The sequence below is a fragment of the Calonectris borealis genome, chromosome 2, assembly GCF_964195595.1.
Source record: "Calonectris borealis chromosome 2, bCalBor7.hap1.2, whole genome shotgun sequence".
Taxonomy (NCBI): Eukaryota; Metazoa; Chordata; class Aves; order Procellariiformes; family Procellariidae; genus Calonectris; species Calonectris borealis.
In genome coordinates this window covers 160,830,690-160,846,430 of record NC_134313.1, presented here as the reverse complement: position 1 = coordinate 160,846,430, position 15,741 = coordinate 160,830,690, and the positions used below count along the sequence as shown (strand labels likewise).

General features: G+C 38.5%; 1 protein-coding gene across 1 annotated transcript in view; it reads right to left on the bottom strand.

Annotated features, from left to right (window-relative positions):
• Positions 1-15,741, bottom strand: part of PTPRN2 (protein tyrosine phosphatase receptor type N2) — a 674,564-nt gene that overhangs the window by 248,968 nt on the left and 409,855 nt on the right. The window contains exon 12 of the mRNA XM_075144119.1: positions 220-284. Within this exon, the coding sequence (XP_075000220.1) occupies positions 220-284 (65 nt within the window). The remainder of the gene's footprint in view (positions 1-219; positions 285-15,741) is intronic.

The window sequence follows — 15,741 nt, the reverse complement described above, 5'->3', positions numbered from 1 at the left end:
GTCGGCTGCACTTTTCTCATAAGGATGGTATTTTTTTCTCTGTGGGATACTGTGCTATTTGTGCAGCAGATTGTATTTTGACAGATGCAACTGTATCATAAAAAGGCCCTTAGCACTATCAGACTGATAGCTCACAAGCGTTCATGAGCTCCAGGATTTCTTAAAATACCCAACAATTAAAATGTTTTTGAGAGTGTAAAATGACCCCAAGCCACTTACCTCCCCCACACCAGTCTGCAGAATTTTCAGTCCAGTTGTTTTTTCAAGCTTCTCTTTGTTTATGGCTGTAAGGAAAATTGAGATTGAAAGAGTTACGGGAAAGCTGGAATATGCACAATTTTGCAGCATTTACGGCATAGCCAACCTGCTTTCCTCCATCAATAAATTCATTGCAGTTCCTACCTATGCCATCTATGGAATATCTTTCTCTGATAGCAACTCTGCTAGTCCGTTTTCTGAATACATAGATGTGCCATTAATTGTTCATTATTTTGTGAAAAAGAAACAAAAGTAATTCTAGTTCCCTTGTACACACAGTATCACACATATTTAACACATATACACAATATGTTTGGAAAGTTTTCTTCAGTGGAAACTTCTCACTGTCTTCCTTGCAGTGAAGAGCAGGGCAGCACCTTACCATTACAACAGCACTGTCACTCTGTAGGACATTTTGCCACAAATGACAGACTCTTACCTAGCAGGTAAGATAAATAGTTTATCTCACAACATCAGGATGCAATACACAATATTTTCCTTTTCAGAATTTAGATTTTTCCAATTTATCAGCTTCTATATCAGTAAAAGCATTCAAAATAAAAGCAAAGTAATCCAGCATAAAACAGCTAACTGCAAAATAGAGGTAGTAATCACTAAGACTACGTCTATACTTGTAACCCAAACATGTCCAGGGCATGAACTTGAGCACTGAGTTACCATTGCTCATACTTTTAAATCATTACTGTGCTCTTCACATGATTTTGGCCTCTGCCCACTAATATTCTCACAAAACAATACCCAACCACAGTTTGTGGACAGCACAAGGATAAGATCATTCCCAGCTGGGGGTATGGGTAAGGTCATCCCGTTTTGGATGGGAAGACTTTAATTTTCTAAATGCAAACTGTGTCAGTTGGACTCATGGCCAAAATCCAGGCACCTGGCTTGATTTATTTATGATTAGAAATGAAGCCTTGCAGCCTTGTTAAACTCTCCTCCCTTTAGCTGTCTAGTCATTGACTACGTAATCCAAGTGAGTCATCTAGGTTCTCTCTGCAGTCAGTGGAAAGGGATGGACATTTAATACGATGAGTCATCCCACATATCTTACATACATCTGCAGGCACCCATCTCTTTCCTTTGATTATGGACACAATTTGGATAGACTCAGCTTCTCAATTTAAGTTGCCTAAAGGAAACATTCCAACCAGAAAGGACAAGAAGTGTGCTAGAACATACTGTACACTGTAAATTTACATAAAAATACTGAAAGGAATAATTGTTTTTTTTCATTTGTGAAAAATACTCTTTAAGTGTTGCCATTCGAAACATATTCAAAAGAGTTCAGAGTGCAGCAGAAAATTCTCAGAAGCAATATTATTGTGAACGGATACTTTATTTAGTTTGTCCAAAGTGCAACACAAATGACTGACATTTATTTCAGAGGCGAGTCGTATCATTAGGGCTCAATCTCACCTCATATATCCAAAATGTGGAAAGATTTTGGTAAGAGTTTGTATGTGAAAAGACTCAAGAAGTGAAACCTCATGCAATTCTAATACAGAAAAACTTTTCTGACTGCCTTCAGCAAGGGATTAATATTGCCCGTGATTTAAATGGTGAGGAAAGCTCTGTCCACCTTTTAGACCCACACAGCTTTATTTTTGCTTCTTTTTAATATGCTACCGATTAAGCAGATAGGAACATGGATTCCCAAGCTAGGAAAGCTTAAACGCATGTTTTGCTAGATGACAGCCTAAAAACCGCATACAATACTCACATACTTAATACTTATGCCATGCTTTACACATTCACAAAGGTATTTATTCCACCCAGAGTCACAGGGACCACATGAGAAGGAGAGTTGCCTGGACCATGCGATTTGAGGCTACATTTTCACTGTGTGGTATATGTTGTGCAGTATGAATTTCCAAAAAATAAGTAAATCTCTACCAACAAGCTTGATTTTCAGCCTTGAGATGGACTCTGGACTATGTTGCTTCACTGATGGCTGATGACCTGCCATGTCAAGTAACAACATTCTCCCTTTTGGATGTGCCATTTCGTTGCAGAGGTGTGCTGTGCTACCACACTGACTGCCTCACACCCAGCATACACATTAAAGGCAGATTTCTACCAAATGCAAAAATTTAGAAGATTTATAAAAACAGAAAGCTCCACAGCCTCCTTCAAAGAAACTGAATGGTCCAACAAATGATTCTTTGGTAGCTTAGGATAAAGAAAACTGGACAGTAGAGTGGCTGCAAAATAAATAAACAACAAAGCTTAAATCCCAGTGTGTAATTTCCTACTACATGAACAGTTAATAGAAAATATTGGGTCTGCTGAATCACTGAATTTTATAATTACTATTATATATTTGACCTCCTTTTTATAAGTTTCCTGCAGACTCTAATTGTTGAAGATTTGATATTAAAAAACAAAAAAGAGTTTCCTTAACACCCTCCTCTCCCCCTTGATATTGGCTAAAACACAAAGGACAGCTCTGACAGCCGTGCTAACATAAAACCTGCCAAAATTAGGAGGCATGAAGGCACGATGTGTTATTGATTAATTCATAACCTGAAAATGGTCAAGCTCAGGCACTGTCAGATTGCGGAGAGAGACACAGCAGACGGTCTCCGGCATGTTCACTCCAGGCGTGTACAGGAGCATATTTTAGCTAACCTTGAACTCCACAAGCAGTTCAGGAAGGTCAAGAAATTCTGTCAAAAACAGTAGTGCTGAAGCTGAAGCATCAACTACATATCAAGCAGCTGCTTCAAGCTGTTGAACAGTGGATATAACTACTTTTTTTTTCTATCTATAACCATAATTGAGAAGACAATAAAACATAGTCGATAGCCTATAGATAGATGAAGAAGAAGGGGTGGGAAAATAAATTCAGATATTAAGAACAAGTTACTAATCTTTTGAAAATTGGCCTAAATTTATTTAAAGTATTTCAGTGTCCTACCTGCTAGCTTTTATTCCAATACAAATATACAGCAGATGATGTTTCTGTTGCAAATTTTATGAACTGGAAATGATAATTCTGGGTAACACAATATATTGCATATTCCACCAAAGTTGATTTTTTATGGCCACAGTTTAAAGTCCTGAAATGCTAATGGAGAACTGACAAACTCATCAGCAAAGAGGCATAATAAAAACAGCTATTCAAAAAAAAAAAAAGCAAAAAAAAAAATCCCAACCCAGTTAGCAACATATAAATCCCTTTTTTAATCTTCCACTGAAACAAAAAGGGCTTCCAAACACACAAAAAATGAGGCCTTTAAATTAAATTCACTAGATGAAGGATATGCAAATTACCTGAAGAAGCGGAGCCCTATAATGTTCTCAAAATTCTGCAATAGCCTATTTAATTAGTATTTTAATTTATCAGAATAATTCTTTGCACTTGACAATTTATGCAGTATTCCATATAATTAAGCACGTAGCTACAGTGGAATAATTTTGCCTACTCTCTGTATACCAGTTATTTTAACCTGAAAGAATCTGTGAAAGTCTCTTCTGTGATCTAAATTACAATGGGGGCAACTTAATGGCTTTGCTCTATTAGAGAGCACGATGAGGGTGTTACTGAGTGTTTAAGGGTAGGGATTGTCACTGTGTCACTGTTCATGGTCTTCACCAACCTAAGGGAGGTCTGATGTGTTTTCTGAGGGCTAACATTTATTTTCTTTACCAAAGTTATCTGTCAATGGCATAGTCAGGAATTTGAGTGTCTAGTTTTGTAGTTGGCAGGTTAAACCTTAGAGTCCATCAGTTATTAGGAGAAGCAAGTTATACAGGGCTTTGAGCAGACCCCCAGCCTCAATATAACACTTCTGGAAGAAGGAAGCCCTGAAAAATGAGTGGTTTACAAAGGTCTGCGATAAAGCACGTTGCCAAGCACAACCGCACCCTCCGGCTTACTTGTGGGAGCGCACACTGGCACAAGCAGGACGAGGGAATGGTTTCTGCAGAAGGCTTTCTGGGTCTGTCTACTGTGCTGCTGCAGGATTTACCTGCTCCAGAGAAGAAACTATCCTTCTGTATGAAAAGTAGTTGTGGGAAGATGGTGTCACTCACAAGGAAAACTTATTTTTCTGCTGTGAATCTGACTTTGAGGGTGTGCTGTATTTAATTAAATGTAGGAAAAAAAGTACTTACAGGCATATGATTCCCCTGACCTCTATTACATGCTCATTTTATAATGAGCCAATTCATGCCATAGACTCACTAACTATATTGACTGGACCTCCAGTCAATAAAGTGATGGAGGGCAATTAATTCGGATTTACTGTAGGCTGTCAGATGAATTCTACAACAACTGTCTTCTTCCCAACAGCTTGTTGCAAAGCTCCTTTCATAGAGCTACATTCAGAAGAATTTCATTTATTTTCCCCTCTTTGAGGAAAGGAAAGGAAAGGGAAAAAGAGGAAGGGAAATCCAGAGATGGTAAGTGTTTATTACAGCTTTTAACTTTTTAACAACTTTCCCAAATTTAAGACAAGCAGGTGTTGTATTTATTTACATCAAGTTAGTCTTTGCTTTCTCCTCCCTGACAAAGAACCCCCAGATTATATGGAAAGCTACTTCACAGGGTGGACCCAAAAGGCTGCCTTTATGTTTGGCAGACCCAGGCACTGTGAGATGCATATACGTAGCAGATACTAAAACCTTGGTCCCTTGCAATTCAATGAAAATGAATTCCCATAATATTTGTGGTCTCTCCCTGTTGAGAAGAACACAGTCCCAGAGTAAACCTGCCTCTGCACAGTCGATGCATCTCCTGAAACTGCTGAGGCATTCACACCATTAAATGAGAATGGAACAGAGGAAAACCATACTGTCGGTTCAGCACTCTCTAAGTCTTTTCCCTAAAAAACAACCCGATGTTACATAGGTTTTCCTACCTCATTCACTGTCCTTTGTTGGAAGTAATTAAAAAGTACTTTAATGAACTTTGAATTAGATACTTAGGTACCACCATGTCAGAAGAATAGACTTTCTGGGGTACAAGATAAACTCTCACTGACTTTGGTGTATGTCTATGGGGTGGTGTGTGGAGACCCTGTGCTAGGCTCGCCCCAGCCCTGGGCACCCCTGGCAGGAGCTACAGCCTGTGCATCTGTAACTCCTCTCCCTGGGCAGGAGTAGCATCAGACGGCAAGTAAATAAGTCAAAAACACAACATGAGCATTCAAAATGCTTCAGCTTGAAACAATAATTACTAACTCAAGTGTCCAAATACAAGGAGAAGAAGGATCCCTTTACTAAATTCTACAATTCAATTAGTGAAGGACAAGTACACAGGATGCGGGCAAAAAGTATTTTGTCTTCCAATCTTTACTGGGTGATGGCCTGAGGTAGTTGCTTCACGTGTAATTTCTAGTTAACTGGCAGGCAGGCCTGGAATGAAAATGATTGCAGAAAAGTCAAAGCCACATAGCTGTACCAGCGACAGCCTGCTAAATATTATGTCATATTCAATTTTCAAGTCATTTTTCAAATGATTTTAATTAGATATTGTTTCAATCTCACGTGCATTAATTTAATTTCTGATATCAACATTTCGGTTTTCAATCTGTTCAGATGCAGTACCTTGCTGCCTGGAGTAATTTAAAATATCGTTTGCATCTCCAGCAATTTTGAGGGCTCACATCCTTTACAACCTACTCTAGCCAATAAAACCAGCAGATGGAAATTCAGGCCATGTTCACCACTCCCAGTGCATCTTTGCATTCTCACAGTTTTGGGTACAGGACAGCCAAATCTCCATGCACACAATCAAGGAATTTTCCATCTCTCTTTATCTTTAATTCTGTTCAAAAAATGGACAAAAAATCCATTTGTCAGGCAAATAGCAGCACTGCTCGTTGCTGTAAGAGAAAAATTGGCCCATACTTGAGTAGCTGGCAAGAGGTGTATATTTTTTTAGGCTCATTCACTAAGACAATGTCACTTTCCCCTCTCTAAACCATCTACCTCCCACGTCCCTAACGTCCCATGGTCAGATAATATTCAAGGATAGAGCAGCAAAAACCCAATACGTCAGGACCTCACATAGTTGTCTGTTTGCATAGATTAGGTCTGCCTGACTGCTTGCATTGATTTATTTTTACTTATTTAATAAATAGCTGCTCAATTGTATGTTTTTTCTTAACTGTCCTTTAAAATGACCACACTGCTATTCTAAAATGTGATATTTAAATTGTAATAAAGGAGTTTGGGATATATAAAATAACATTTTTTTAATTTCTTTGGAGCTTTTATATTAATGGTGGGATCCATCTCTATTAACTTTGCTGTCTCCACCAAAACATAGTTCCCAAGTAACTAGCGATAGGACAAGAGGAAATGGCCTCAAGTTGTGCCAAGGGAGGTTTAGATTGAACATTAGGAAAAATTTCTTTACTGAAAGAGTGGTCAGGCCTTGGAACAGGCTGCCCAGGGAAGTGGTGGAGTCACCATCCCTGGAGGTATTTAAAAGACATGTAGATGAGGCCCTTAGGGACATGGTGTAGTGGGCATGGTGGTGTTGGGTTGACGGTTGGACACGATGATCTTAGAGGTCTTTTCCAACCTGTATGATTCTATGATTCTATGATTCTATGATTCTATAAGTCAAGGTTCCCTCAGTAGTCAAGAGAAGTAAATAAGTATGATCACAGGTTGACTTACCCCATCCTGAGATAGGTATAATTTATTCATCATGTATAAATATGGACCTGGAAGGGCCTGTTGGGTCAACCAATCAAATTCCTGCCCCCCCCCCCAGGCAAACCTTTGTAAGAAACATACATATACAAGCTCCAAAATACTTTAGCAGTAAAGCACAGCATAGCTAGCCGGTCAAGGGAGGTGATTGTCCTACTCTACGCTGCACTGGTGTGGCTCCACCCGTTTACTGTGTGCAGTTTTGGGCATCTCAATATAAGAAGGACATCAAACTATTAGAGTGTGTCCAGAGGAGGGCGACCAAGATGGTGAAACGTCTTGAGGGCAAGACTTACGAGGAGCGGTTGAGGTCACTTGGTTTGTTCAACTTGGAGAAAAGAAGGCTGAGGGGTCATCTCATTGCAGCCTACAACTTCCTCAAGGAGGGCAGTGGAGGGGGAGATGCTGATCTCCTCTCTCTGGTGACCAGTGATAGGACATGAGGAAATAGAATGAAGGAGGGGAAGTTCAGATTGGATATTAGGAAAGGTTCTTCACTGAGAGGGTGGTCGGTCACTGGAACAGGCTTCCCAGAGCAACGGTTATGGCACCAAGTCTGTCAGAGTTCAAGGAGCGTCTGGACGATGCTCTCAGTATATGGTTTAGTTTTAGGTAGTCCTGCGAGAAGCGGGTAGTTGGACTTGATGATCCTTATGGGTCCCTTCCAACCTGAGATATTCTATGATTCTATGATTCTAAAACAGTCCTGCTGACAATGCCACGTCTACAGAGGAATTAACTTCATTTGAATTTATCCTTGTCTTCCTACTGCTGGCCAATGCTAGACCTTTCAAGGTGTGGTGTCAATGTGATGGTTCTGTGCTTGAAGTACGACAAAACCCAGTTTTTATAAATTAGAACTGTAGAAATGAAAACCCTTTATCTATTCTAAATACTTTCTTGCAAAGCTTCAGAAACCCATTATCAAAAATATTCTCCTAAATAATATAAGGAATTTGATGTATATCAATAGAAGGGTTTTGAGTACTAATAACAAAAATAACCACGCTTCAGCTATGTATGTTTTAAAAATACAGAATATATTTCAATGAATTCTTAACGGTGACAACTTTTAGTACTATTGACCATTTTAACAGTGATAATTCAATGCTGCGCATTACTTGATGGAGTGCAGCACATGCATGTGTAACGATTTGCTTGCATACTTAAAACACTTATCCATTATTTATAGCTAAAGGTGTACCAATTCAGCCAGTGTTAGCAGAAAATGAAAAAAGAAGTGTCATTCAATGTTTCACATCAAAATTTGTTCACATAAGTATTCTTTGACAAGTTTCAGCTCTGTACGGAAAATTCAGATAAAACAATCTGGGGTATGTTGAGCTGAAGCTAGAGCAGAATACATTCAAGTAGACCAAAGTCACATGCGTACCGGTGTAAGCGCAGATAATTTTTCTCAGCAAGCTTCTTTCCAGGCTGATTGCTAATATCTAGATCAACTTTTTAAATGTACTTGTTAAAGTTCCAGTTAGCTTAACATTAAAGTTCACCATCGTATGTTTAATCTTAACATTTACAAATTAGAAGGCCAGATTTGTGGTCCCAGGGGATGGGCAGGTAAGAAAGACCATCTGGATCTCTTTCAGCCCTTCTTAGTGCAGGGAAGTCTTTGCCTCCTCACCTTCACAACCCTGTGGAAAGTAACACTCCATAAAATAAGCTTAAGGCCACAGCTTCTTCTCTTTCCTTTTAAATAGACAGGTTTTTGAAAGAACATTATAAAAAAACAGTTTTGCTGCCTTTTTTAATTTATAGTCAAGAATTCAACAGATTGCTTCAATGTTCTTGTGATGAAAATATTACAAAAAAATAAACAGATAATAGCAGTTACTCAGCTTTGCAAGGTTAGCTACGTATTCTAGCTTTGTATCTGCTTTTTGCTTCTATTTGAATATTCTCTCCATCCATATACTTCATTTTGATCCCTCAGGATATCCACTGCATTTCCTGTTTGTGTTTTATTATTTTTAAATAAGAACCCTCTGTCCTCTTTAAAAACATAAACTTTTATGTAAGATCCATTCCTTGTCCTTTTAATGCTTTAGAAAAAGTAGAAAAATTATAAGCTTCTATGGCCATCTCCATCTAATGGGAACAAAAACATTTACCTACCTAGTGTCCAGGAATAGTAGTATCTAAAACACAATTTTCTCCCCTGTTCTCACTTTTCTAGCGATATTAACTGTGGTGGTTTATAAGCAGAAAGAACCATTGAAGTGATCGAGAAGTTGCTACTTATCGTTGTAGCTTTGTCGAAATTCAGGAAACCCAGTTATCTGGAATTTAACTGACCTTGTCTGGTTTCTTCGGAACAGATGATGTGTTATTGGGGCAAGGGAAAGGACTAGACCATCTCTCCAGAAGCCTACCAGCTAATTTTTCTATAGCTTCTATTATTTTTCAACAAAAAACAAAGCAAAGGACTCAGGAAAATAAAACCAAGAACAGTCACTGCACTTTTAAAGAAGCGATCCACTCCTTCTGAGGGTCTCCCTGCAACGTACACTGACCCTCTTTGATATTATAATATATAATAATTAAAAATACACATATTGGCCTCTAATTATTAATCCTTATCTTTGTTATGCTGTACTTTTTTAGCATTCCTCTGCTTGCACCTTTGAGTCTTCTCATATAAACAGCCTGAAATGTATGAATTATTCTCACTCTTATTCAAAATCTGTCAAAATCTTTGGATGGACACTGTAGTGTGTTTGCACTGGTATATGAAAAATTTAAGAGGCACTACCACTAATTCTTAGCATGCCAAACTGTTGTTATTTTTAATAAATATACATTCAAGATTTTTTTTATTTTTTCAGTCATTTCCTCAGTTAATAAACCAGTAACCTGTTGGTTCATTTCTTTAATGATCCAAAGCACAACTACAAGCCATGTTGTTTGTCATTCATCTACAACTACACTTAATGTCATCCTCGTGGAACAAATGTAACAAGACTGAGTTGGGAAAACATTAGCAATATTTCAACTGACTGGCTCACTAAATCATGAATAACACAGCTAATGCACAAGGTCATTCACTAACAAAATGTATTTGCTGTGCCCTCAGAATAAAACAAAAATATTTATTACCACAGATGCCACTAGTAAGAGGAGTCACAATAAACCTTTCAGGTGAGAATGAATAGGGACGAACTTAACTTGCCAATCATTTCTCACAATAATTTTTCATAATTCTGCCTTAATGAAAACTTTGAAGGCTACTTTGCTTCCTTTAAAAGAATTTCTTTAAAATCAGCAAAAAGTGGAAGATTCAGTGAAGCCTGCTCATAGATCAGAAATATAGGCCCAATATGTTTTAAAGACAATAAACTTTAATCATATCATAAAAAAGCATTATGTTTATCCTTGGATGGGTGAAGTGCAAAATGAGGAGGGTAAATGCTTGCCTACAGGGATGACTGGGTTCTAAATGCATCTACAGAATTTGTATGTGCATGAGTGTGTGCAGGTATGCACATTGGATGGCAATGGGGAGAAGAAAGGTTTAACAGGAAACATCTAAGTGTGTGAAGAATGGCTGCTTTGCAGATCCTGGGGACAGCTTTGCGGGGAAAGGTTAAAGTCTCTACTGCTGGTCTCTGAAGACCTTTCTTCAGAGCTCGTTCAGTAGCTACCAGAAATTCAAAACCCCAGTGAGTGCTGCCACATGTTTTTTTTCCCCTCCCCAGAGCCGTCCTTACTTTAGGCAGCCAGGACTGCTGAAGTCATACACAAAATATTACGGTTATTACTGTATCACCTACAAATCCTTCTCATGGCCAGGATCCTCATGGGGAAGACACTGTGCAAACACACAGCTAAAAGGTGGTTCCTGTGCAAAACAGCTTATATCCACCAAACAACTGGAGACAGAAAATGGTTACAGAGAGAGAAGTACAGATAATGAGGAATTGATATTAGGCAACACGACAACAGAATACCCAAGCAACATCCATCCACACAACGTTCTTTCTCTTCTTTTTTGGCACAGGAAGTGATGTGATCAGCTAAGCCTTATAAATCCTTTAAAATCCTGGAGCACTTTCACTGTTTCACTGTTTAGAGGAGCAGAAGAGACTTATTGGCATGGTTTAAAACAAGGAGAAATGACAGGAAAGGGCACTGATCAGCTCTCCCAGACGTGCTGGAAGCAGAGGCAAAGCTTTCCTTTTCTGTAGCTGGTGTGGTGGAGAGGTCTCTCTTTTGCAGTAGGCTTAACCCAGTACTTACTGGCATGAGTTTCTGCTGGCACTGTCTCTCCTCTAACAATGCTATGAAAACACTTTTTAGGCCATCACTACAAAGTGTAAAAAAGGATACCTGGGCTGTCCCACTCCCTGTGGTGCCAGTTCAATCCAAGTGGATTATAAATCAGATTACAAACCTCTCACTGGGCAAAATGCTGTTCTGTATCTCAGATCTCTGTACACTTTGTGGAAGAATCCTACATTCAGAAAGAAAAGCATTTCTGTCATGCTGGTGTTTTTTTTTTTTAAAGCAATCATAAGCAACTGCAGAAATATTAGAACTGAAGAAGATAGATAGATGAATTGACAGAGTGTGAGGCTGTGGACTAATACTGTGTATCAGGAGCTAGCCCTGCTGGTAAAAGAGTTTACGGGCCATCAAAATGCCAGCTACGCACTCTTGTGAGTAAGCCTTTATCCTTTTCTGGCAAAATGTGCATCATTAGCAAAAAAATCTGCTATTTAAACTATGAGTTTACCTGGTAAATTTTGACTGACATAGTTTAGAGAGTGATCACAGGAGCAGTTCCACCAGCAGATACAGACAGCGGTAACCTCTGTCAAGGGTACGATAACCTCTTTCATTGGCACTGATGCATTCAAAAAAGGACATCGGCCCACAGCCTTTATGAGACTGTCAGACTTGTATGGATTATGCAATTTAACACATAGAAATCATTACTGCATACAATTTACGATAAACGTAAATGAAATGCCTATCCGCTTTATGCATACATGGGCATAGGTCACTATTAGAGTGCCAGCAATTTCAAGCAATTTCTGCATGCTATTTTCTGCAAAAATTAGCACAATAGCTTCCTTATGGGGTGAAAATCTATAGGAGAGTTAAAAGTGAAATGTTTTCTGACTTCTCTCCAACTGCCCTATTTGGCAGCAGACTTTCTCCTACCAAGACAGGCTGCAAAGTACCCCTACGGCTGCGCGTGAAGCCATCCTTGCGGCGCTCTCCCCTCCCTGTCAGCGTGGCCACGGCGCAGGCTTGTTTCCAGAGCTTCCCCTTGATGCAAATGTATGGAAACCAGCCTTAAAAGAAATATTTGCTCCTGAAAAAGAAAGGTGGCTATTACAAGGGCAGAACAGTTAATGACTTCCTCAGGAAAGAATTTTGTGAGAAAGTGGTTTGCATATTTCCTGACCCCCTTGCTTTTGTCGACTGCTGGATCCGTGACTGATTTCTAAAGGAGAGGATGCTCTTGTGAAAGCATTTTAAAGTTGCTTTTTTTTTTAATATATATATATCATACGCCGGAGCCCTTTATAAATACCTGCAGTAATCTACACATACGCACATAACATGTAAGTCTCAATATAAGATACATACAACTAGCTTATTCCACCCACTACCCTTCAAAAATGAATACAGAACAGTAGTATAAACATAAATTAAGTATGAGGTATACATCTCCACCAATCAAGATTAATGTATATTATTATCCCTTGACCCCTTCTTAATGTTCCATTTTACCATGTTTCTAAAATATTTATACCATACAGGGTGTTAAATTATAGCAATTAAGACCATAGTATGGTTTTATTAATATTTCATCAAGAATGTTTCATAATTTGAATTTCCCTGGTGCCCTTCTGTTGCTTTGCTGTACACTGTGGGGATGGAGGGCATTTCTGTCTTGCTCTTCATCTCTGCAGAACTTTACCAGCATTTTGCTTTATATAGCCAGATGCAGTGTTTTGCAGCTACGGATTTTTTACTTGGTGACTGACTCATGTAATAGTTTCAGGTTCTTTATGTCCAGTTTTGGGTCTCCAGCACAACGAAGACATCAGCAAACTGGAGAGAGACCAGAGAAGGGCTGCAAAGGGGCTGGAGCGTGAATTCAAGGAGAGGCTGAGACCGCTGGGTTTGTTCAGCCTGGGGAAGAGAAGTCTGAATGGTGACTTAACTGCTGCCGACTGCTACTTGGGCAGGATTATAAAAAAAATGGAGCCGACTTTTGCAGAGGCTCATGCCAAAAGGACTTGAGGCAAATTGCTACAAAGGAAATTCTGGTTTGACAGAAGGAAAAAACTATTTTCTTACTGAGTAAGTGATGGTTAAGTGTTGGGACAGGCTGCCCTGAGAGGCTGTAGAATCTTTTTTCTTTGAGATTTCCATAGTTCAGATGGAGTAGGGCCTCAAGAAGCCAAATTTCAGATTTGGCACTGCTTTACACTGGTTGTTGGACCCAATGATCTCCAGAGGTCCCTTCTGACTTAAATTTTTCTGTGATTATAAATATATATGTAACATCTTTAAAGACAGCGATTCTTCACAAGAGACTGTATAATTCCACCCTGACATTTCTGAAATACTGATAAATCCTTACTTGAAATAGATACTGCATGTTTTTATGGGGAAAGGCCGCTGTCCTCAAGAGTACCATCATCTCTCAGACCTGGGTTCAGCAAACCATTTTTATTTCTGGTTCAATTTGTTCTTATGAACAAAGCACTTCAAGACATGTTCAGCCGATGAATCATGGCCCAAAAGCACTGGAGTGGAGTGAAGAAAAGAAACACAGAAATTTGGAAAATGCAAAACAAACTAACATTTGGGCTTTATTGCTGAATGGTCATCGCAACAGAGCTGAACTAGGTTATGACAGCAAAACTGGAGAGATTGAAAAGACTAAAAAATGGAACGTTACGTGAATAATGAAAAAATAAAAGGAAAGTTTTTTTTATAGAAAACAATAATATTAGAACAGGCAAAAAATAAATAGACAAAAAAGAATAATATGCAATTTTGTTCAAGTATGAAGGAAGGTGTCTTCCCAAAGCAGCATAATGTCACTGCATAAATGGCAGTGACACAAAATAAAAGGACACAAAATAAAAGGACACAACTGAGTTTTACTGCTGCCGAGCACGAGGCAGATGACACAAAGGTAGAGGAGGAAGAGAGATGGACCCATGGAAACAAAGAGGGATGAGGGTAAAGTAAAAATTACCCAGGACTTCGGATCAGGTTTGTCTACTCCCTATATGTTGCACTCTGTATTCCAAAGGTGGATTCATAATGCAGTTTTAGACATCTGAAAATTAGGTATTTAGTAAAAGCTTCTTGCCTACTTTCCCTATAGATGACAGAGAGAGAGAGGCACTTCCAGAGAGCCCTTCATCCTCTCTCAGAAAGACACCATTCACATGTAAATAAAATGTCACCATCCATTTGATGTGCAGCCATGATACGCCAAAAGCAGTTGGGGGTTTGCAGCAAAGATTCAAGGAACTGATATGCGTGATACGGAAATAAGTAGGTGATCTCATGAGGAAGGGGAATACTGAATTAATGGGTAAAAAATCAAGATGGAAAGAAGGGGATGTCTCTGCTAACCACAGTCTTAGTCACCCAGACTGTAACATGAAGGGCAAAATTCTACAGTGGTGTTTTCCCATAATTCTGAGACGGTAGCTTCAAACTCAAAATTAATTTTGGGTTTTCTCCTAAAAAGAAATCAGTATTATTTCTCCATCCATATATTTGTATTATTGTATATAATCTAGGATATAATGTAGTAGTGAGTTATACTGACATAGAGTGATAAAATTGACTTAATCTAGCAAGAGAATACATGAGTTAGAATGACAGTTGTAAAATATTTCATTAATTTTAAAACATCAAGGACAGTTTTTACTAGGTACAGACTATAACATCTTTTTTTTTTCTGAATCATTAAATTGTTTTTTTTTTGTCCTGCAATTATGTTATATTAAATACTTTGATGAATCGTTTCATTCAGTACTCAGCAGCCTGTTTTCAAAATAATGGAATGTTAGTTTTTATATTTTCATTTGAAAAAAAAAAAAAGCGGAATTTGTGTATTTTAAGAATCAATTTTGATTAATTTCTAATAAGGTCTATAAAAAAACCTCCTCCCCCCAAAAAGTTTGCTGACCAGACAAAGTTGACAAATTATGAGGAGGAACAAGTGCCTCCAGGGTTATCCTGAAAGGATTGGTTGTTGTGGGAATTCATATAAATGGACGCACCAGCAAAAGAGCACCGCTCTCTATATTACATTGTCACATAGCAGGAAGAGTCAATGCTCCTTCAGGTAACATTGTGCCACATATAAAAAATGAGCAATTTTGAGCAATTAGTTTCACCAAATATTGAATGAGAATCTGAACGTCCTGCTGTCTTGCAAGTGAAGCTATGAAGGAAAAAGGCAGCTTGTTTTTCATGTGTAGGATGGGTGAGGAGATGAATGCAAGATAATTAACAGGTTGCTGCATCTCTTGTTTTTGATAGCCAACTTAATTAGATGTTCTGTAATTTTGTATCTGGACAATTCCTTGGGTCAATGCAATTCCTACAAAAACTCATCTATAATGGATAAAAGCACCGGGGTCTTGTGAAATAGAGATATATGTAGGATGTAATTATATGTAAAGTGTATGTGTTTTGTGTGTATGATGTATAGTGCTGGAATAGGATTTGCATATATTTGAATATTCATTAGATCTTCAATATCTTGTGAAACAAAATGCAATAAAGGAAGGA